This window comes from Dromiciops gliroides, chromosome 1 (genome assembly GCF_019393635.1).
Source record: "Dromiciops gliroides isolate mDroGli1 chromosome 1, mDroGli1.pri, whole genome shotgun sequence".
Lineage (NCBI taxonomy): Eukaryota > Metazoa > Chordata > Mammalia > Microbiotheria > Microbiotheriidae > Dromiciops > Dromiciops gliroides.
In genome coordinates, this window is record NC_057861.1 from 634,733,691 (window position 1) to 634,755,433 (window position 21,743).

Here is a 21,743-nt window from a genome sequence, read left to right on the forward strand (position 1 = left end):
AGAATCCCTTTTATGTCAGAGGCTGAACTCATGGATTCATCTCACATGTTGTTCAGTTGTTTCCGTCATGTTGAAGCTTTCATGACCCCATTTGGGGTTTTCTTAGTAAAAATACCGGAGTGGTTTGCCATTTCCTTCTCCAGCTCATTTTATCAATGAGGAACTGAGGCAAATAGGGTTAAGTGACTTGCCCGGGTCACACAGCTAGTAAATGTCCAAGGCCAGATGAGGAATCTTCCTAACTTCAGGCCTGACACTCTATGCACAGTGCCACCTAGCTGCCCCTACTCATGTTAGTCACACTAGTTGTTTTTATTGCCATGTTTCCTCTCCTCCTTCTGGGGAAAGGGGCCTCATCTAAAAAGCTTACCTCAGGGAATCCTATCTAGACATCTAAGGAAGTAAGATGGTAAAGCAGACAAAACATTGGCCTAAGAGCAAGGGAAACCTGGGTTTAGTTCCCAGGTCCAACACTTACTAGCTGCACACAGCTTGTCCTTGACAAGTCATTTACTCTCTGCGACCCTCAATTTCTTCATGTGTAAAATTTTAAAAGAAAAATTCCTTTGCCACCACCTAACAGGATCATTGTGGAAAATGTGCTTTGCAAACCTTAAAACGCTATAGTAAAATGAGTTATAATAACATGGATCTTAAGTTGAAATGAAACTTCAACTTACCATGTGCCCCTTCTGTGTGTGAAGCACTTCTGGGGAAATCTGGAAGAATAGCCTTTCTTGGAGAGGTTTTCAACTCTGAATTGGCTCCATTGACATAAACAGAAAATCCTTGTTCTAAATGCTCTAGTCTTAGTTGCATGGGGTCCTTGGTTTTCAAATGCTTTAATATCCTAGAAGAGAAATGATTGTCAGTAACTGAGAGGGAGACTGCACAGTAGGGCTTACGAGTCTATACTCCTGTATCCAGTGACAACAAGGATGCCAGTTCATAGGCTGCATGCTAACAACTGTATAAGTGAAGGCAATTGTGGGGCCCAGCTGTTCTTCTGCAAACATATTTATAAGAGGCCTATTTAACACAGAGAGAAACAGCAAGAGTGAGACTATTACTGACTACTTCAATAGCATTTTCTTCCATTCTGATTTTAATTTTAATACACATTATAAAAATGAACTCTCGCACTTCTCACCCCAGGGTGACTGAGATACAGAGGAGGCTATTAGATATATTATTGTCTCTCATACTAAAAATTGCTCTTTCCAGTGGAATTATTCCTTATTCTAATGTGGCAAAAAGATCAATGTATGATGGGACTTGCTTCTTCCACACTGTGTATATGCACAGTCTACCATTTGGTTCGAAGCTGCTGTCTGTGGGGGCCCGTTGCTTCTTCTTTATGTCCAATCTATTGTTTTGATGAAAACCCAAGACACTCAGCCTCTTCACGTGTAGTGTGAAAATGGTCAGTTTCCAATTCTTGCACTTCGCTGCTTCCAAGAGTGCACTGAGGCATTCCTCTGTTCACTTCCTAATAGCTTTCCTTCAGTTGGCCACTTTGCAGGTATCCTTAAACTTCACACCCTTGCCACCCGTTTAACTGAGGTGGAGAAACTGAAATGTGATGAGTACAGTTCCTGCATTTATACAGTGACTGGTGTCATGCCTCGATTTCATTACCAGACAATGTCCTGCCATTTGATGATCTGTAGTTGTTAAACTACGAGTATCTATGCAACCAATGTTGGCAAAGAGTACATCATGGCCTTGGATCCTACTAAGAAATTAGAATATACTTTCCTAGCACTGAGGGAGGAGAATGGATAACAACATGCAAAATGGTCTGTGTTAAACGGATCTGGGTTCATACATTGCTTACTAAGAAAAATAAAAAGAATCACAATAATGAAATTAATTGCAACAATAACAATAAAGGGGACATTAACAATGCCTTAAGGTTTCTAAAATGCTTTATACAGATCACTGTATATTCTCATTTAATGTCCAAAACTTCCCTGGGAGGTAGGTAACACAGGTATTATTATCCCCATTTTTACAGAAGAGGTGCCCGAGGATGAGGGCAGTTAAATGACTTGCCCAAGGCCACACAGATCATACCAAAATGGGTGCCACCTCAGGTATCTGCTTACTCCAAGTCCAGCACTCTTTCCACTAAACCACAGTGCCTCTCAGAAGACAAGATGCCCATGAAAATAAGGGCAGAAACATCTAGCTCCAATAGTGCTGCCCTATATTAATGTATGAATAGGCAGGTTGAATAACAAAGAGCAGATATTTGCTGTTACCCAGGGCAAAAAGGATAAGATGGGGTAGCAGTCTATATGAGAAATGAGGAGTTCTTCAGGAGACCAGGGATTTTAAAGAAGCCAAGAAAAGTGCAATGATGGAAGAGTGTGTAGATGGGACTGCCTCAGAAGGTTTAACTGTTCTTCTGCTACCTGGTATGGCTAGGGCTAGGATGATGGCTTACATCAGCACTTCTATCTGGGATTACTGAAGCCAAGGTACTTAATGAGAACATAGAGTGAATGCTATTGTTCTCTCTTGGAAAAAGCTGTCTGTTACATTCTGAAGGTTTGTAAATAAATTGTGCAAGGATAGAAGGAAGAGCCAGGGGGCAGCTAGGTGATGCAGTGGATAAAGCACCACACCTGGATTCAGGAGGACCTGAGTTCAAATCCAGCCTCAGACACTTGACACTTACCAGCTGTGTGACCCTTGGCAAGTCACTTAACCCTCACTGCTGAAGAAGAAGAAGAAGAAGAAGGAGGAGGAGGAGGAGGAGGAGGAGGAGGAGGAGGAGGAGGAGGAAGAGGAGGAGGAGGAGGAGGAGGAGGAGGAGGAGAAGGAGAAGGAGAAGGAAAAAGAAGGAAGAAGGAAAAAGGAAGAAGAAGGAGGGAGGAGGGAGGAGGAGGAGGAGGAGGAGGAGAAGAAGAAGAAGGAGGAGGAGGAGGAGGAGGAGGAGGAGAAGGAGGAGGAGGAGGAGAAGGAGAAGGAGAAGGAGAAGGAGGAGAAGGAGAAGGAGAAGGAGAAGGAGAAGGAGAAGGAGAAGGAGAAGGAGAAGGAGAAGGAGAAGGAGAAGGAGAAGGAGAAGGAGAAGGAGAAGGAGAAGGAGAAGGAGAAGGAGAAGGAGGAGAAGAAAAGAGGAACCAGGCAAGGCTTGTGGGTATGTCTGAGCAGCATGGATATAGATAAGGGGAGGTAAGGAAAAAAGCATTTATTAAGTTCTTACTATGTGCCAAGCATTGGCTTTACAGACTGGTAGGATCTATTTTGATATGGTAGGCAGAGTGCTAAGGCATGCCCTATTTTTGTTCAATCTTTTTTCAGTCATGTCCAACTTTTTGTGACCCCATTTGGGGTTTTCTTGGCAAAGATTCTGGATTGGTATGCCGTTTCCTTCTCCAGCTCATTTTACAGATGAGGAAGCTGAGGCAAACAGTTAAGTGACTTGTCCAGGGTCACACAGCTAGTTAGTGTCTAGAATCTTCCTGGTTCCAGACCCAGTGCTCTATGCACCATGGTGCCACCTAGCTGACCATGACATGCCCCATGCATGCATGTATATGTGTGTGTGTTTGCGTCTTCCCACATTTGGCTCCTAGATTTAGAGCTGAAAGAGACTTTGGAGGTTATTTAGTCCAACATCTTCATTTTTACAGATGAGAAAAGTGCGGCACAGACAAGTCAGGTGATTTGCTCAAGGTCACACAGGTAAGAGATGCCCAGAGATGGGATCTGAACTCTCAGAGCTCCCAGGCTGTGCTTCTTTTGGGTACAGCCGAATGTAAGCTTCTCAGGGGTAGGGATTATAACCATGTTCTCAGCACCTAGCAGAGAGACACAGTAGGTTTGCTTTGTTTTGTAGTCACATAATAGGCTTTTTGTTTTTAATCTTTTATATATTTTTTTGTTTTTACAGCATCTTAATCTCCAAATTTCCCTCTTCCATTTAAAAAGCCATTATTATTATTATTATTTTTTGCAGGGCAATGGGGGTCAAGTGACTTGCCCAGGGGTCACACAGCTAGTAAGTGTCAAGTATCTGAGGCCGGATTTGAACTCAGGTACTCCTGACTCCATGGCCAGTGCTTTATCCACTGTGCCACCTAGCCGTCCCAAAAAGCCATTATTTTTAACAAATAAAAAAGACAAAAACTAAAACTAGTTCAGCAAAACTAACCAATACATCAACCATTTCCAACAGTAGATGCACTATTCCATATCCATACCCCAAACCACCATCCCCTCCACTTCTTTCCTCAAAAAAATAAGGAAGGAAGGTACATTTTCCTATTTTTATTTCACTTATAATTTCTATAAAGGCTTACCTACTTCTGTTTTTCTCTGTATTCTTTGCATTCATTATATTTTATTATACAATAATGTTTCATTACACTGACATACAATAATTTGTTCAGCTACTTTGTTTCCAATTCTTTGCTACTACAAAAAGAGCTACTATAAATATTTTGTGTATATGGGACATTTTTTTCTGCCTTTGACTTTGAGAAAACACCTAGTGGGTCAAATGGTATAGACATATTGTCATTTTCTTAGCATAATTTCAAATTATTTTCCAGAATAGTTGAATTAATTCATATTCTACTAATTGTGTGTTAATGTGCCTGTCCTCCTACAACCCCTCCACTACTGACTATTTCCATCTGTTATCTTTAATAATATGCTGAGTACAACTCTATGATTCTCTTCTCCACAGTAAGTTCTTAATATAGACTTAATGAATTTAATCGAATTGAATAGCATCAGGAAGGCTGTGCTGTCAGTATTACTGAGGCATTGTGTCTGTAGTTCAGGATACAGAATATCCCTATCTAGGGGTAAAGATTGTGATAAAGAAACAATAAAACCCCCAAACAAACAAAAAAAAAAACATGGTGAGTCATCTACCCACTGCTAGGTCCTTGCGAGCATTCTCCATAAGCCACTCTTTCATTTGTTGTATGCATGAGGAAGCAGCAGTAAGACTAAGAGTGTGAGAAGGTGTGGAACCCCAAAAGAGGTAAAAGATGTATTAGAATCAGTTTATCATGGGGCAGATCACATGGCACAATAATGAACAAAAATCAAATATCTGATTTACAAACTAGAGCCAATGGTACATAGGGCTGACTACAATGAAGAAAATATGCTTGTATGAACCAATGGTACAATTATTTGGACAGAAGTGGAAGGGGCAAGGAGCAGGATGTTGTTTCAGTGTTTGGGCTCATGTCATGCTAAATGACAACAAATTGGAAGGGAGGGAGGGAGGGAGGGAGGGAGGGAGGGAGGAAGGAAGGAAGGAAGGAAGGAAGGAAGGAAGGAAGGAAGGAAGGAAGGAAGGAAGGAAGGAAGGAAGGGAGGAAATTATGAATTTAAGTTTTCTAGTGATAAAACCTGGTCTGGATAAAGTATTTCACTTTCAGAAAACTGATATATGAAACTAATGTATGAAAAATTAAATTTACCAAACTGAGCTTTGGAGGTAATTGTGTTAAATATTTTCTTTAAGTAGAAACTCTGTTGGCACACTTAACTAGTCATGAACTACATAAAATATGAGAAATTTCTTATTGGGTCATGTAAGTGTTCCACCAAGCCTAGAACTGTGCCTCTGATAGAAACATACTTGCTTGCCCTCCATAGTTGGACATATTTTCTAAAGAAAAACAAAGAAAAAAACCCTTCCATAATTTGTTATGATTTTTAATTGTAACTGTTTGAACTTTTTTGTTTTCTGTCCATGTCATTTATTGGATGAATGGTTTTCAAATTTATGTAAAAGAGAATTTCTTCAAATTTAGGGTTATGCATAAATTGTAGCGTTCTGACATCTTCATATCAATTCCACACTCATGCTGTTCATACCCTTCATGATTTATAGATTCCAATTATATAGACTTTCATACAACATCATTTTTAACATTTCAATCTTTCACATTTCTTTTCTAATCCCCTTGAAGTAGCTCAATATATGAAAGAGCAGTGGATGTGAAGTCAAAAGACTAGGGTTCAGACTTAGTTCCATTTCATATAATGTCCATGCCACATAAGCATCAATCAAAGAAACTTGGGTGCGTTTAGCTAGGAGAGCATAAGACTTAGGAGATGCATGATAGTTGTCTTCAAGGACCATCTTGCAGAAGATGCACCAAAGGCAGAACCAGGAACAATGAGTGAAGGGTACAAAGAGGTAGACTTAAGTTTTATTTCAGGAAAACATTTCTAAAAATTACTATTGTCCAAAAGCAGAAGGGCTTCCTGGGAGGTCGTGATTTCCCCCACAGTAGAAGTCTTCAAGCAGAGGATGAGTGACTACTTGTTGAGTACAGCATAGGAAGATTCCTTTTAGGTTCTTAATCATCCACTGAGATCTCTTCCAACTCTTGATTTCTGATTTTTGTGATTCCTGGCCATGGGAAAATCACTTTGAACCTCAATTTGGAGTTCCCTCACCATCCTCTGGACATAATCAAGTTGCCTATACAATACACTACATATGGTCTTACTGGGGCATTGCAGACTGTGCCTCTATTAGAAAATGATATTCCAGATCACAGTAACACTGGGAGGGATCTTAGAAGTTATCTTGTTCAACTACCCTGCTTTGCAGATGAGGACACAAGCCTAGAGAGGTTAAGAAATTTACCTGAAGTCATAAGCTAATTAGTAAGAGCCTGCACACTGGCTTCCCAGTGTGCTTTAAATTAGCCTGGTCAACACTAAGTTGGCTCTGTTCCAGTATTAAATAGCTCCAAGATGTTAAAAATTACTGTAGGACAGCTGTATTCCTGCAGAAGATGATACACAAGGTTATCTTAAGATTTTCCTGACGAGAATCACTTATAGAATCACATGGCCTCTTGCTGTGAGGAGCCCAAGGATATAGCAGCAGGCCCATTCCCATAACAGAATGCTGACTATTTCATCTAAAAGCAAACAGCAGTTAGCTTGAAATTTAAAGAAAAATTTTAACACTGATAAGACTTCTTTAGAAATAAAACTTCTTTCAAAGTAGACAATACTGTTTTGAATCCAGTCACTTTCCTGTCCTTTATCATATCTGCTATAATAACCAAACTTCAAAAGCTTTACATATGTTAGTACATAAAATGATTTGTAGATATAAAGTACTTATTATTGTGAGCTATTATTATTTTATTATTATAACTCCAGAAACAGATTTCTTTTCAGGTACTTCAAATTAATTCAAACTCCTTTAAGATGAATATAAAAGGAATTAATTTTAACAGAAAAATAATGCTAACAATTTTTACTTCAAAGTACTCTCCCAACTTGGTATGTGATGACGGGCTAAAAAAGATCTGTATAATCATTTAACAAACTATTATTAAGTATCTTATAAGTACATTTACTATGTAAAAGTTGCTGGGGTGGGGAGATAAAAATAAATGAGATAAACCCTCAAAGATCTTACAAATGAGTAGATAAATTAAGAGGACAAAATAAAATAGGTTAAGTGCAGAAGAGGAGTACAAAGACCATCAACTGAGGGAGAAGTCATTTCTTGTTTGGGGTGGGAAGGCAGGTTATGAGAATCAGATTTATTTCCTGCTCTATGAATCCTAGTTTTGTTATTTAACAATTAGGCAGAGAAGACCTAGGAGACTGATCCTACAAACTGTACTTCCACATATGTGCTGTCAAAATGGGTCTTTTCATGAACACAAAAACCAGCAGTGAAGCAAAAGATGGCTACATAGTTTCTTAAAATTCAAATATGCCAGTAAATGAATTAGAGAAGCTTAGATAGTAAAAGCTGAATTCTAAATCCATGAGTAACAAATGTAATCTGTAAGGCTTTCTTCTAAAGTGCCACCTATTTGTAAAAAATAATACATGCGGGGCAGCTAGGTGGCACAGTGGATAGAGCACTGGCCCTGGAGTCAGGAGGACCTGAGTTCAAATCCGGGACACTTGACACTTACTAGCTGTGTGACCCTGGGCAAGTCACTTAACCCCAATTGCCTCACCAAAAAAACAAAACAACAACAACAAAAAAAAACATGACTTGCAACCAACAAGGACCGTTAGTGACTCTATCTTACCGATTTCTCTGCTGAAGCAATATTAAATACTCATCATGTTTCTCATCAAAGTCTGTCACCATGTCTTTAGTATAACCCTGAAATAAAAAGAATAAAAGGATGTTTGTTATAGAAGGCATTACTAACAGAAAGGTCATGTGCCCAATATAAACACTAAGGGTGCTTTTGACGAAAGCACAACTCCCTGAACACATCACTGGAAAACATTCTACAGCAAACAATATTGAGCCAAATCCCATGAGAAAGTCTGGTGACTTAATGGGTCTTTTCTATGTCTAATTTTTATGATCTCAAAAAAAATCCTTTAGTCTCCCCATTGTTGATAGCTCCAAGTATCTTTAAAAGCAAGTATTCTGAAAATGTTCAGAATTTTTCTATCACTTTCTCAATACCAATTATGTACTTATCTCAATAGTCATGATCAGAACTTAATTTTACCAAGGAAAGGAATGGGATATAGACAGTGATTATATCAGCTTGATAACTTTACAATCTATGACAAGTTAACAAGAACAATCTTGGGGCAGTTAGATGGAGCAGTGGATAGAGCACCGGCCCTGGAGTCAGGAGTACCTGAGTTCAAATCCGGTCTCAGACACTTAACACTTAATAGCTGTGTGACCCTGGGCAAGTCACTTAACCCCAATTGCCTCACTAAAAAAAAAAAAAAAAAAAACCAAGAACAATCTTAAATGAAATATCAAAACAAGATATCCACAACAAAAACAGAATTTATGTGAAAATCATAATGATTTCCAAAAGAAATGGAAGTATTGACCAGAGGAAAAGGAAAGGAAAGTATTATCAACCATTCTCCTACTGGAGATGCAGTGTGGAGTAATAGATAGAAAGCAGACCTTGAAGCCAAGAAGACCTAAGTTTAAATCCTATACCTAACATATACTGGCTATGTAACCTTGGAGAAGTGACTCACTTTTTCAGTGCTATTTGTATGAAACTCAAAAAGAAAGAGTTCCCTGCTGGCCACAGATTAATTTAGAAAACCACAAATTAACATTATTTATGTTGTACTGTATTTTTTTTTTGCAGTTTTTCTTTATTTTGTTAAACATTTTGCAATTACATTTTAATCTGGTTCTAGCCACACATGGGAGTTTGGCAATATGAAGTTTGAAACTTCTGCAAGGGGGGAGGGGGGGGGCGGGCAGCTAGGTGGTGCAGTGGATAAAGCACCGGCCCTGGATTCAGGAGGACCTGAATTCAAATCCAGCCTCAGACACTTGACACTAGCTGTGTGACCCTGGGCAAGTCACTTAACCCCCATTGCCCCGCAAAAAAAAAAAAGAAACCTCTGCAAAGGGACAAAGAAGATGCCAACCTACATTTGTAGAAGGGGCTTCCTTAAGTCAATAAAATCACAGGTGTATAATCTGGTTTCTGTTCTATCACATTCCAGAAATGGCTCTCTCAGAAGTTACCAATTGCCATTCTAGTCAAACCCACTGTCCTTTCTATGTCCCTAGTCACCTCAATTTCTCTACCAACTATTTTATTCAACTTGAGTCTTTTTAAAAATATATTTTTCCAATTACATGTAAAAACTATTTTTAACATTCATTTTTAAAAAATGTTGAGTTCTAAACTATCTCTCCCCTTCCTTCCCTTTATCCCTCATTGAGAAGGCAAACAATTTGATATAGGTTATGCAAGGGCAATTATTCAAAACATATTTCTATATTAATCATGTGAAAGACGACACAGACAAAAAAAAGCAACATAAAAAAGTAATATATAGTATGCTTTAGGGTGGAGCCAAGATGGCGATAGAAAGGCAGTAACTCACCTAAGATATTCCTAAAACCTCTCCAAATACCTTTAAATAATGCCATAAGACAATTCCTGGAGCAGAAGAACCCACAAAAGGACAGGGCGAAATAATTTTCTAGCCAAAGACAACTTAGAAAGGTCTATTGTACTAGGATGAGAGTGGAGCACAGTCCACTGCAACCTACACCAGCACAGACCTGGCCCAGCAAACCAGGAGCAGGCCTTGGGAATCGTGGAATCAGCAGGGGCAGGAAGGAGGTATTTCTGGAATTATCAGCCCACAGATAGTAAGGGGGTCAAACAACTTGCCTGAAGGAGATTACAGGGATCTCTTTGATAGCACTTGAGGTAGGACTCTGTTGCTTTACCCATACTGGGACCTGGGTAGCAGTGCTGGGTGGCAGTCCCAGAGTGAGAAGGAGCAATAGCATACCAGAGCTTGTGGTTGCAGTGGAGTAGGGACCCTTTTCACAGTTCCAGGGCAGAAAAAAGGACTTGTGGTTGCTCACAGATCAGAGCATAAGCCAGGAGAGCAGTAAACACACCTCTTCTTATATCATAGCACCTTAGAAGAGCTGAAAACTTACAGGTCCCTAGAAGTTTTTCTGAAAACAGCTGCATAAAACCCTTAAAGCTTGGGACAGTAAGCCTTCCACCTTGGAAGCAGAGGCCTTCTATAACAAAGTGTTAAAAGCCAAGAAATAGGCTAGAGAAATAAGCAAACAATAAAAAAAATTCTGACCATAGAAAATTACTATGGTGACAAGGAAGATCAAAACACACTCTCAAAAGAGAATAATAAAGTCAAAGCTCCTACATCCAAAACCTCCAAAAACCATATGAATTGGTCTCACACCATGGAAGGGCTCAGAAAGGACTTTGAAAATAAAGTAAGACAAGATGGTGGAGAGAAGCCAGTCTAACTGCCAAGAAAAACCTAGGAACTCTATGAACACAATTACAAAACACTTTTCACACAAATAAAATCAGATCTATGTAATTGGAAAAATATAAATTGCTCATGGATAGGCCGAGCTAATATAATAAAAATGGCAATTCTACCTAAATTAATTTACCTATTCAGTGCCATACCAATCAAACTACCTAAAAATTATTTTATAGAGTTAGAAAAAATAATAACAAAATTCATCTGGAAAAATAAAGTCAAGAATATCAAGGGAACTAATGAAAAATGCACAGGAAGATGGGCTAGCTGTACCAAATTTGAACTTATACTATAAAGTGGCAGTCATCAAAACTATTTGGTACTGGCTAAGAAATAGAGTGATGGATCAATGGAATAGGTTAGGCACAGGAGACACAGTAGTAAATGACTATAGTAATCTACTGTTTGATAAACCCAAAGACTCCAGCTTCTGGGATAGGGACTCAGTATTTGACAAAAACTGCTGGGAAAACTGGAAGATAGTATGGCAGAAACTAGGCATAGACCAATATCTTACACCTTATACTAAAATAAGGTCAAAATGGGTTCAAGATTTAGACATAAAGGGTGATAAATTGGGAGAGGAAGGAAAAGTTTACCTCTCAGATGTATGATGAGGAAAACAATTTATGTCCAAACAAGAGATAGAGGATATTATGAAATGTAAGATGGAAGACTTTGATTACATTAAATTAAAAAGGTTTTGTACAAACAGAAGCAATGCAACCAAAATTAGAAGAGAGGCAGAAAACTGGGAAACAATTTTTACAGCCAGCATTTCTGATAAAGGCTTCATTTATATATGGAACTAAATCAAATTTATAAGAATGTAAGTCATTCCCCAATTGAGAAATGGTCAAAGGATATGAACAGGCAGTTTTCTGATGAAGAAGTCAAAGCTATCTATTGCCATATGAAAAAATGCTCTAAATCACTATTGATCAGAGAAATGCATATTAAAACAACTCTGAGGTACCACCTCACACCTATGAGATTGGCTAATATGACAAAAAAGGAAAATAATAAATTTTGGAGAAGCTGTGGAAAAATTGGAACACTAATGCATTGTTGGTGGAGCTGTGAACTGATCCAACCATTCTGCAGAGCAATTTGGAACTATGCCCAAAGGGCTATGGGACTGTTCATACCCTCTGACCTAGTGGTACCACTGTTAGGTCTGTATCCCAAAGAGACCATAGAAAAGGGAAAAGGACCCACATGTACAAAAATATTTATAGCAGCTCTCATTGTGGTAGCAAAGAATTGGAAATTGAGGGGATGCCCATCAATAGGGGAATGGCTAAACATGTTGTGGTATATGAATGTAATTGGAATACTATTGTGCTGTAAGAAACGATGAACAGGAGGAGTTCAGAGAAACCTGGAAGGACTTACATGAACTGATACTGACTGAGAGGAACAGAACCAGGAGAACACTGTACATATAACAGCAACACTGTGTGGTGAACAATGGGGATAGACTTGGCTCTTCTTAGCAGTGCAACAATCCAAAACAGTTTCAAAGAACTCATAATAGAAAATTTTCTCAACATCCAGAAAAAAGAATTGTGAATTACGAATGCAGATTGAAGCAAACTGTTTCTACTTTTGGCCTGGTTTTTTTTCCTTCTTTTTTGAGGTTTTTCCCTTGTGCTCTGATTCTTCTTTCATGAGTTGACTAATATAGAAATATGTTTAATGTGATTGCACATATATAATCTATATCTTTCTGTCATGGGGAGGAGGGAGGGAAGGGAGGATGGGAGAAAAAAATTGGAACTAAAAATCCTGTGAAAACAAATGTTGAAAACTATCCTTATATGAAACTGGAAAATAATAAAATACTTTAAAAAAAGAAAAGAAAGTAAGAGAGTTAAGAGGAAAAACTGTAAAGAGAAATGAGAGTGATACAAGAAAATCTTGAAAAAAGAGTCAACAGCTTGGTAAAGGAGACACGAAAATTACTGAAGAAAATAATACCTTAAAAAACAGACATGGGGCAGCTAAGTGGTACAGTGGGTAAAGCACCAGCCCTGGAGTCAGGAAGACCTGGGTTCAAATCCAGCCTCAGACACTTAACACTTACTAGCTGTGTGACCCTAGGCAAGTCACTTAACCCCAATTGCCTCACCAAAAAAAAAAAAAAAACCCAAAAACCCAAGAAAACAAAAAACAGACTAAGCCAAATGGTAAAAGAGGTACAAAAAGCCAATGAGGAGAAAAATGCCATGAAAAGCAGGATTGGCCAAATGGAAAAGGAACTAAGCTCACTGAAGAAAGTAATTCCTTAAAAATTAGAACTGAGCAAATGGAAGCTAATGACTTTATAAGAAATCAGGAAACAATAAAACAAAACCAAAAGAATGAAAAAATCGAAGAGAATGTGAAATATCTCACTAAAAAAATAGCTAACTTGGAAAACAGATCCAGGGGAGATAATTTTTAAATTATTGGACCACCTGAAAGGCATGATTAAAAAAAAAAAAAAGAGCCTAGACATCATCGTTCAAGGAATTATCAAGGAAAACTGCTCTGATATTCTAGAACCATAGGTTAAAATAGAAATTGAAAGAATCCACTGAACACTTTCTGAAAGAGATCCCTAAATAAAAACTCCCAAGTATATATATAGCCAAATCCCAAAGCTTCCAGATCAAAGAGAAAATATTGCAAGCAGTCAGAAAGAAACATTTCAAGTACTGTGGAACCACAGTCAAGATCACACAAAATTTATCAGCTTCTACATTAAAGGATTGGAGGGTTTGGAATGTGATATTCCAGAGGGCAAAGGAACTGGGAATACAACCAAGAACCACCTACTCAGCAAAGCTGAATATAAACCTTCAGGGTAAAAAAATGGACATTCAGTTAAAAAGCAGACTTTCAGGCATTCTTGATGAAAAGACCAGAGCTGAATAGAAAATTTGTCTTTCAAATACAAGACTCAAGAGAAGCATAAAAAGGTAAATAGGAAAAGGAAATCATAAAGGATTTAAAAAACTTAAACTGTTTACATTCCTACACGGAAAGATGATACTTGTAACGCCTAAGAATTTTCTCATTATTAGGGAAGTTGGAAGGACTATATATACAGAGGACACAGATGTGAGTTGAATATGAAGGGATGATATCTAAAAAAATTAAATTATGGGGTGAGAGAGGAATGCACTGGGAGAAAGGGAAAAGGAGAGGTGGAATGGGGTAAAGTATATCACATAAAAGAAGCAAGAAAAAGCTTATATAGTGGAGGAAAAGATGGGGGAAGAGAGGGAGAGTGAATGAACCTTAATCCCATCAGAATTGGCTCAAAGAGGGAATAACATACACACTCATTAGATATAGAAATCTATTTTACCCTATAGGAAAGTAGATGGGGAAGTGGATAAGAGGAAGAGGGATGGTTGATAGAAGCGAGGGCAGATTTGAAGAAGGGGTAGCCATAAGCAAAACACTTTTGAGGAGGGACAGAGTGAAAAGAGATAGAGAACAGAATAAATGGGGTGGGGGGAAGGAATAGAATGCAGGTAAATAGTTTGCAATAGTAATTGTGAAAAAACATTTGAAGCACGTTTCTCTGATAAAGGTCTCATTTCTCAAATGTATAGATAAGTGAGTCAAATTTATAAAAATAAGAGCCATTCCCCAATTGACAAATGAACAAAAGACAGGAACAGTTTTCAGATGAAGTAATCAAAGCTATCTATAGCCATATTAAAAAAATAAGCTCTGACTCACTATTAATTGGAAAGATACAAATCAAAACAATCCTAGGGCACTACCTCATATCTATTAGATTGGCTAATAGAACAGAAGAGGAAAATGATAAATATTAGAGGGCATATGGGAAAAAAGACACATTAATGCACTGTTGGTGGAGTTGTAAATGGATTCAACCCATTCTATAAAGCAATCTGGAACTATGCCCAAAGAGATATAAAACCATGCATACTCTGACCTAGAAATACCATTACTAGGTCTGTATCCAAAAAAGAGATTTTTTTTTTTTAAAAAAAGGAAAAGGACCTAAATGTGCAAAAATATTTATAGCAGCTCTTTTCTGGTGGCAAAGAACTGGAAATTGGGGGTATGCCTATCAACTGGGGAATGGCTGAACAAACTGTGGTATGTGATTATGATGGAGTACTATTATACTATAAGAAATGATGAACAGGATGCTCTCAGAAAAACCTGGAAAGATTTACATGAGCAGATACAAAGCGAAATGTACTGTGTACAAAGTAACAGCAATGCTGTGGGATGATCGACTGTGAATGACTTGGCTATTCTCAGCAATACAATGATCTAAGACAACTCTGAAGGACTTATAATGAAGAATGCTATCCATCCCTAGAGAAAGAACTGATGGTGTCTGAATACAGATTGAAGTATGGGTTTGGTTTTTTTTAGCTTTAGTCTTCTTGAGGTTTTTTGTCCTTTTTCTTTCACAATATGACTAATATAGTAATGTTTTACCTGACTACACATATATTTGGATATCGAATTACTTGCCTTCTCAAGACAGGAAGTGGGAAGGGAGGAAGGAAGAGAATTGGGAATTCAAAGCTTAAAAATAGATGTGAAAAATTGTTTTTACATGTAATTGGGAGAAAATAAAATACTAAATAAATAAATAAATAAATAATGAAATGAAATGAAATAGTATGCTTTGATGTGCATTTAGATTCCACCAGTTCTTTCTCTTGAGGTAGACAGCATTTTTCATCATGAGACCTTCAGAACTATCTTTGATCTTTGCACTGCTGAGAATAGCTAAGTCATTCACAGTTGATCATTGTATAATATGCAACTTATAAAGTCTTAAAGAGTTTCTTAGAGGATGGCTAATTATCCTTAGTATTTCTCAAAACCCTTTCTGCCCTTAGTTTCTGAGATAAAGCTCTATACTTTCCTCCTAAAGCAGGAGACTTTCCTCCTCTCTTTCTGACTATTCCATCTCCTCTTGCTTTCTCTATTATTCAGTTGTTTCAGTTGTGTCTGACTCTTTTGTGACCCCATTTGGGGTTTTCTTAACAAAGACACTGAAGAGGTTTACAATTTCCTTCTCCAGCTCATTTTACAGAGAAGGAAACTGAGGCAAACAGGGTTAAGTGACTTGCCCATGATCACACAGCTATTTAAGTGTCTGGGGTCACATCTGAACTCAGGTCTTCCAGACTGAGCACTCTATCCACCATGCCATCAAACTACCCCAAGGCATCCTTCTAACCATAAGTTAAAATTGTGATCTTCTAGTCTTGCCTATCTAGGCACATTCCATTTTCATGGCTTCAACTATCATTTCTATGCAAATGACTTCTAAATCTCCATCTTTATTGTCTACTGGAAACTCCACCTTCACCTGAAAGAGCAAATCCATGAAGCTTCTTCCAAGCATTCTAGTCAACATTCCAGTACTTTCTCTGCAGCCTATATTCCACTGGATAAGTGATTTTATAATATGGGTACTTCCTCCAATGATTCACGTCCCAAACCACATATGTCTGTTCACACTATTGTAGCTCTCAACTATTTCCTCTCATAAATTTATCACTAAAGGTTCGTTCAATACTGGAAGCCCTTCTCATCTTGATATTGTGGATATATACCATCTGAGCATACAGGCTTATCTGTTGATTGTCCCTTGTTCTTATTATATAGTGGATCCACCTTTTGTTCAAGTAATACATTTTCATGACACTTTTTATATCACTTCTGCATATTTTCTCAGTTATAATGTGTTGTGGGTTTATTCATGTCTACCATGTCCCTCTCCATTGCCATTTGGGTGTTTATCAACTTCAATTTCCAGAATTTGCAGCCATACAACATCACTAGAAGAAGACTAGCTTTTAAAAGGTAGGGAGGAGAAGGAGTTTTGTTTCAGAGGGAAGTTTTGGTAATATATTTTAAAATGCTTAGCACAGTCCATATATTCATTTCTAGGTAGACTTTTTAGAATTCCTAAGTAGAGTTAATTGATTAGCAAGGCAAGATCTACTCTTTTCTTTTCTTTCTTTTTTTTTTAAAGATCTACTCTTAAAACCAACAAAGAAAGCAGCATTTCCCTGAAGCACATAATAGCCAACCATCTAACCTTTGCTGGTAGCATTGCCTATGTTTGAGTAAAAAATTCTCTGGGGATAAAATTCAATGAACTAAAAGGTCCTTCTATTCCAAATATAGGTAATTTGATTCCCAAGTACAGCAATGCCTCATTTACCTAACATCTTGGGGGAATAAGCTGTTTCACGAAAGTGAATATTCTAGATTTCTGAAGTGCTCCTCTCCACAAATACCAATGTTTAATCAAAAATTTTTATACACGTCTTCTAAAATAGAGTATGACCTTTTCTTGATGACTTAGAATCATCATAATTTATACCCAACTATGGAGCATTAACGTAAGGGGAAAAAAAGGTAAAAACTATATCTTAAGTAGCAGAAAGGAAATCTGATCCGTGTCAGAAGGCTGGAAAAAAGAAGAATGCTACGCAGAGGAGAAAGAGAAGAAGGTACACTAAACACATAAAGCTAAAAAAAAACAAAAACAAATGGAAATTTCTTCTAGATAAGAGAGAGCTGGATGCTCTGAGGAGGAAGCAGCTGCTTATCCAAGGAATGATGAAGTATAGTCCAAGAACCTATTAAGGTAGGCAATCATCCAATAAGAGTCGGAAGAAGAGAGAGTACTGGTGGTTGATGATTCCCTGTTCAAGAGTGCTGAGGCAACTAGATGACAATAATAACAGAATTCTGTTGTATTCCTGAAATAGGCATCGATAACAAAACATCAGGGAAAAAAAAAAAGACATGCTCAAAAGGAACATAGATTCGATTCTCAGACATTACAAAGCCTTAATCAAGATACTAGAGACCACAGAAACTCAGTTGCTTACATCACCACTGCAGACAAAAGGCAAGAGATTCAGAAGAGAAAAGCTGATTGGGAAAGGGGACATCTGGCTAAGGAGGTGACACCTGGGATAGAGATATGGATATCTGGACCATGACTTAAAATATTAGAATGACAGGCTTCTGTCTACCTAACAGAGGGTAGGCTAATAAGACTATATTCGTCTAGTGTTGTGCAAATTTAATTGTGGAGATGTTCAACATGCGCCCATATGCCCCTCCCCTCAACTGCAATTAAGGTAAACAAAGGAAAATTCCTGACTTCGTGTTCGAATCAAAGATTAGGTATGAACCTAATTAGGTGTGACCAGGTCCTTTATGCTTCTACTGAATCAAATCAAATCAATCAAAAGTTTAAACTAAGTGCAAACAGTTCCTGATTCATTTGGGGGAAAGTAAAATACTTTAGTCATTGCATGATGTCACATAGGAAATGGATTGAGACTGAAAGAAGGAACCATACCCATTTTTAACTCTATGAATATTATAGCAGGCCAGTTCCAAATCCAGCATTCCAGCAACCAATCAGCTAGGTGGCAGTATGGACAGACCACTGCACCTAGAATCAGGAAGACCTGAGTTCAAATCTGATATCAGACACTTACTAGTTGTTTGACCTTTAAGTCAAGTCATTTAACCCCTACCTTGGTCCTCATCCATAAAATGAGGATAATAATAACTGAGAGGACCAGATGAGCTAATAATTGTAAAGCACTTGTAACAGCGGCTGGCATATATAGTAAGAGCTATATAAATGTTAGCTGTTATTATTATTGTCATGTGGGACCATGAATGTCGAATGCTGCTTATACTGTCTGCTCTTTTCCTTTCATCTCAAATCTTTGTGGTATATATGTGTGTAGGGAGAAGTACTGGGGCACAGTACTTGAAAATGAGGGTGATTTGTAAAAAAAGACCTCAGTAAAAACAAGATCTTTTTAAAATTGCCTAAAGAAAGAATAGGTCATGGGGCAGCTAGGTGACGCAGTGGATAGAGCACCGGCCCTGGAGTCAGGAGTACCTGAGTTCAAATTCGGCCTCAGACACTTAGCACTTACTAGCTGTGTGACCCTGGGCAAGTTACTTAACCCCAATTGCCTCACTAAATTAAAAAAAAAAAAGAAAGAAAGAAAGAATAGGTCATGCTGGGCTAACCTCATTTCCTTTTTTGTCAGATTACTAGACTGGTAGATCATGAGAATGTTGTAGATATAATTAACCTAGATTTTAGCATTTGGGGCAAATTCCTGTCATTCTTGTGGAAAAGTTGGAGGGATAGGGGCTAGGTCAGAGCTGTCAAACACTTCCGAAAAAGATTAAATGTAACTGGGAAATATTTGACACAGTAAATAAAAATACAGTAGAACACAGATGATGTGAGTATGTGGTTTTTGAAGTCAATATGCAGCCATAGGTATTTTTTATGTACGGTCTTGTGGCCCCATTTCTATTTGAGTTTGACACCACTGGGCAAGGTGATAGTGCATTGGGGTGGAGATGCCAGATCCAAAGAGTTCAACTGGTTGTTTAATGTTACCTTTGAGCAGGTTTCTAGTGCAGTGCTACAGGGTCTCAACTCTACGACCAAATGAACCCTTATCAAATTTGCAAACAACTAAAGCAAAGAGCATAAGCTAACAAAATGGACATAAAAGAAAAATCTTGACACATCAGAACACTAAACCTGATCTAAGATGAAATTATTAGGCTAACTGTAAATACTTACCACTGCATGGGGGGGAAACCTGTTTCCCAGTACAAGTTGTGAGAGGCTTGGCTAAATAGTAATTTATCATTAAAAAAAAATTGAGGGTTTTATTGGACTGCCAGGCTAATCAGGGTCAACAGTAGAGTACAGCAGCCGCGTATTCTTAGGTTACATTAGCAGAAACATTTTGTGTCTGGGACAAAGAACATTGTCTCTCTATGCTTTGCCCAGGTGAGACCAGATATGAAGTATTGTATTCAGTTCTTAGCACCACATTTCAAGAACAGCATTGATAAGATGAAGAGCGTTCATAGGAGCATTATTACTAGGATGGTGGAAGGCTTTACAATCTCTCCATATGAAGATCAGCTGAAGGAATAGGGACAATGAGCCTAGAAAGGAGAGGACTGGGAGGGGAATGAGAGCTGTCTCTAAGTATTCATGTGAAGGTATAGAATTGCTCAGTTTGGTCCTAATGGGCAGAAGAATCAAGAAAATTGTATAGAAGCTAAAAAGAGGCAAATTTGAGTCCTAATAACTGGTGCTGTGTCCTGAAGTGGAATAGGATACTTTGGGACATGGTGGGTTTCCCTTCATTTAGGGTCTTCAAAGAAAAGGCTAGATGACCACTTGCAGAAGACATTGTGGCAGGATTCACGTTCAGGTATGAGTTATGCTAAATGATCGCTAGGGCACCTTCCAACTTTGAAATGCGGTTAAAACTTGCAATTGTATCTGTCACCATCCCGATTACTAAAGCAGAAAGACGATTACCCTATGAAAAAGAGTGAACAGGATTTGGTGATTGCCACTAGCCCTATAGATGGGTAATAGAACAGGCAAATTAGTACCTGTCCTTGCTAAAGGGATAAAGTTTGCTATCAGCATGGATGGTCTTGATGGGCTGATCTAGTGGGACTTCTATTTCCTAATGAGATGGGACACATTCTTTCTACCAGATGGAGAAGGTTTTTACACAAGCTAATGAAGTTTATTCTGACATGTTTTCAGCTAACAGAGCTTCTTCCTTAACAATAAAACTACAACATAAAAACTCTGACCTTATATTATACTGTGATAAGGATGATCAATGGGAAAAAGCTTTCTAATAGAATATAAACCTTAGTATATACATCTCCATTGGCCAAGAGCCCAGTACTTTTTTTGAGTCAATAAAAGGACTGAATTTCAGCTACCAACTTTTCTTGAGTCTCTTAAAAGACAGAGAATCTCATTGTTGGAAAGAACTTCAGAGGGGATCTAGTCCAACTTGTACCTGAAAAAGAAACTACTCTACAATCTTCCCACTGGCCTTCTACACAAAGCCTTTTCTGATCCCAACTTCTAATGTCCTCTTTCCCAAACTACCTTGTAATTTAACTATTTTGTATTTACTTGTGTGTGTCACACACACACACACACACACACACACACACACACACACACACACACACACACACACCCCCCTGAATACATATACATGCATACACCCTGTCTTCCCTGATAGAATATAAGGTCCTTGAGGACAGGGTCTGTTACATTTTTGTCTTTATATCTCTAGTGTCTAGCACAATGCCCAGCACATAATATGCAATTAACAAATGTTTTAGACTCACAGAGATAGGGAACTCACTGCTTCATGATAGAACCCATTCTTCTTTCAGAAAATTACATTAGGATCCTTTTCATTATAGTAAACAAATATGCTTCTCTGAAATTTCCAACCATTTCTTCTATTTTCCCCAAGTCCAAGCTGAACAAAGTCTAACCCCTCTTCAGCTTTTCATATATTTTAAGACAGCTATCATTCTTTTTTCTCTTACTCTTTTCTCTATGAGTCTTCTCTCTTCCAGGTTATACATTCCCAGTTCCTTTCTCATTTTTCATGTGGAATGTCAAGTTATCTCACCAGCCTGGGTCATCATCCTTATCTGAATATTTCCCAGTTTGCCAATCTCCTTCCTAAAATGTGGTGTTCAGAACTGTCAGAATTCAGGATCTGTGAGTAGAGGATCTAACATTAACTGTATGAAGCTGGGACAACTATATCGAAAGTAGCCTGTGGCACTGCTCAGATTGTGGCAGTGGACAATGCTGTTGTGGTCAGACTGGAAATGGTTACAACCAGATGTACATGGAAATGTCCATTTTTTTAAGAGCGGCTTGATAGCTCTGTGGATAGAGCACTGAGCCTGAAATCAAGAAGATCTGAATTCAAATCCAGCCTCAGACACTAACTGTGTGACCCTGGGCAATTCACTTAACCCCATCTGCCTTAATCCACTAGAGAAGGAAATGGAAAACCACTACACTATCCTTGTCAAGAAGACCTCATGAA

General features: G+C 38.2%; 1 protein-coding gene across 2 annotated transcripts in view; it reads right to left on the bottom strand.

Moving 5' to 3' along the window:
- The window catches only part of LOC122736134 (katanin interacting protein), a 205,190-nt gene that overhangs the window by 132,392 nt on the left and 51,055 nt on the right, over nucleotides 1–21,743 (bottom strand). For both annotated transcript variants that reach the window (XM_043978179.1, XM_043978180.1), the window contains exons 4-5: nucleotides 8,052–8,128; nucleotides 681–850 (exon numbers count right to left, since the gene is read on the bottom strand). In XM_043978179.1, the coding sequence (XP_043834114.1) occupies nucleotides 681–850; nucleotides 8,052–8,128 (247 nt within the window). The remainder of the gene's footprint in view (nucleotides 1–680; nucleotides 851–8,051; nucleotides 8,129–21,743) is intronic.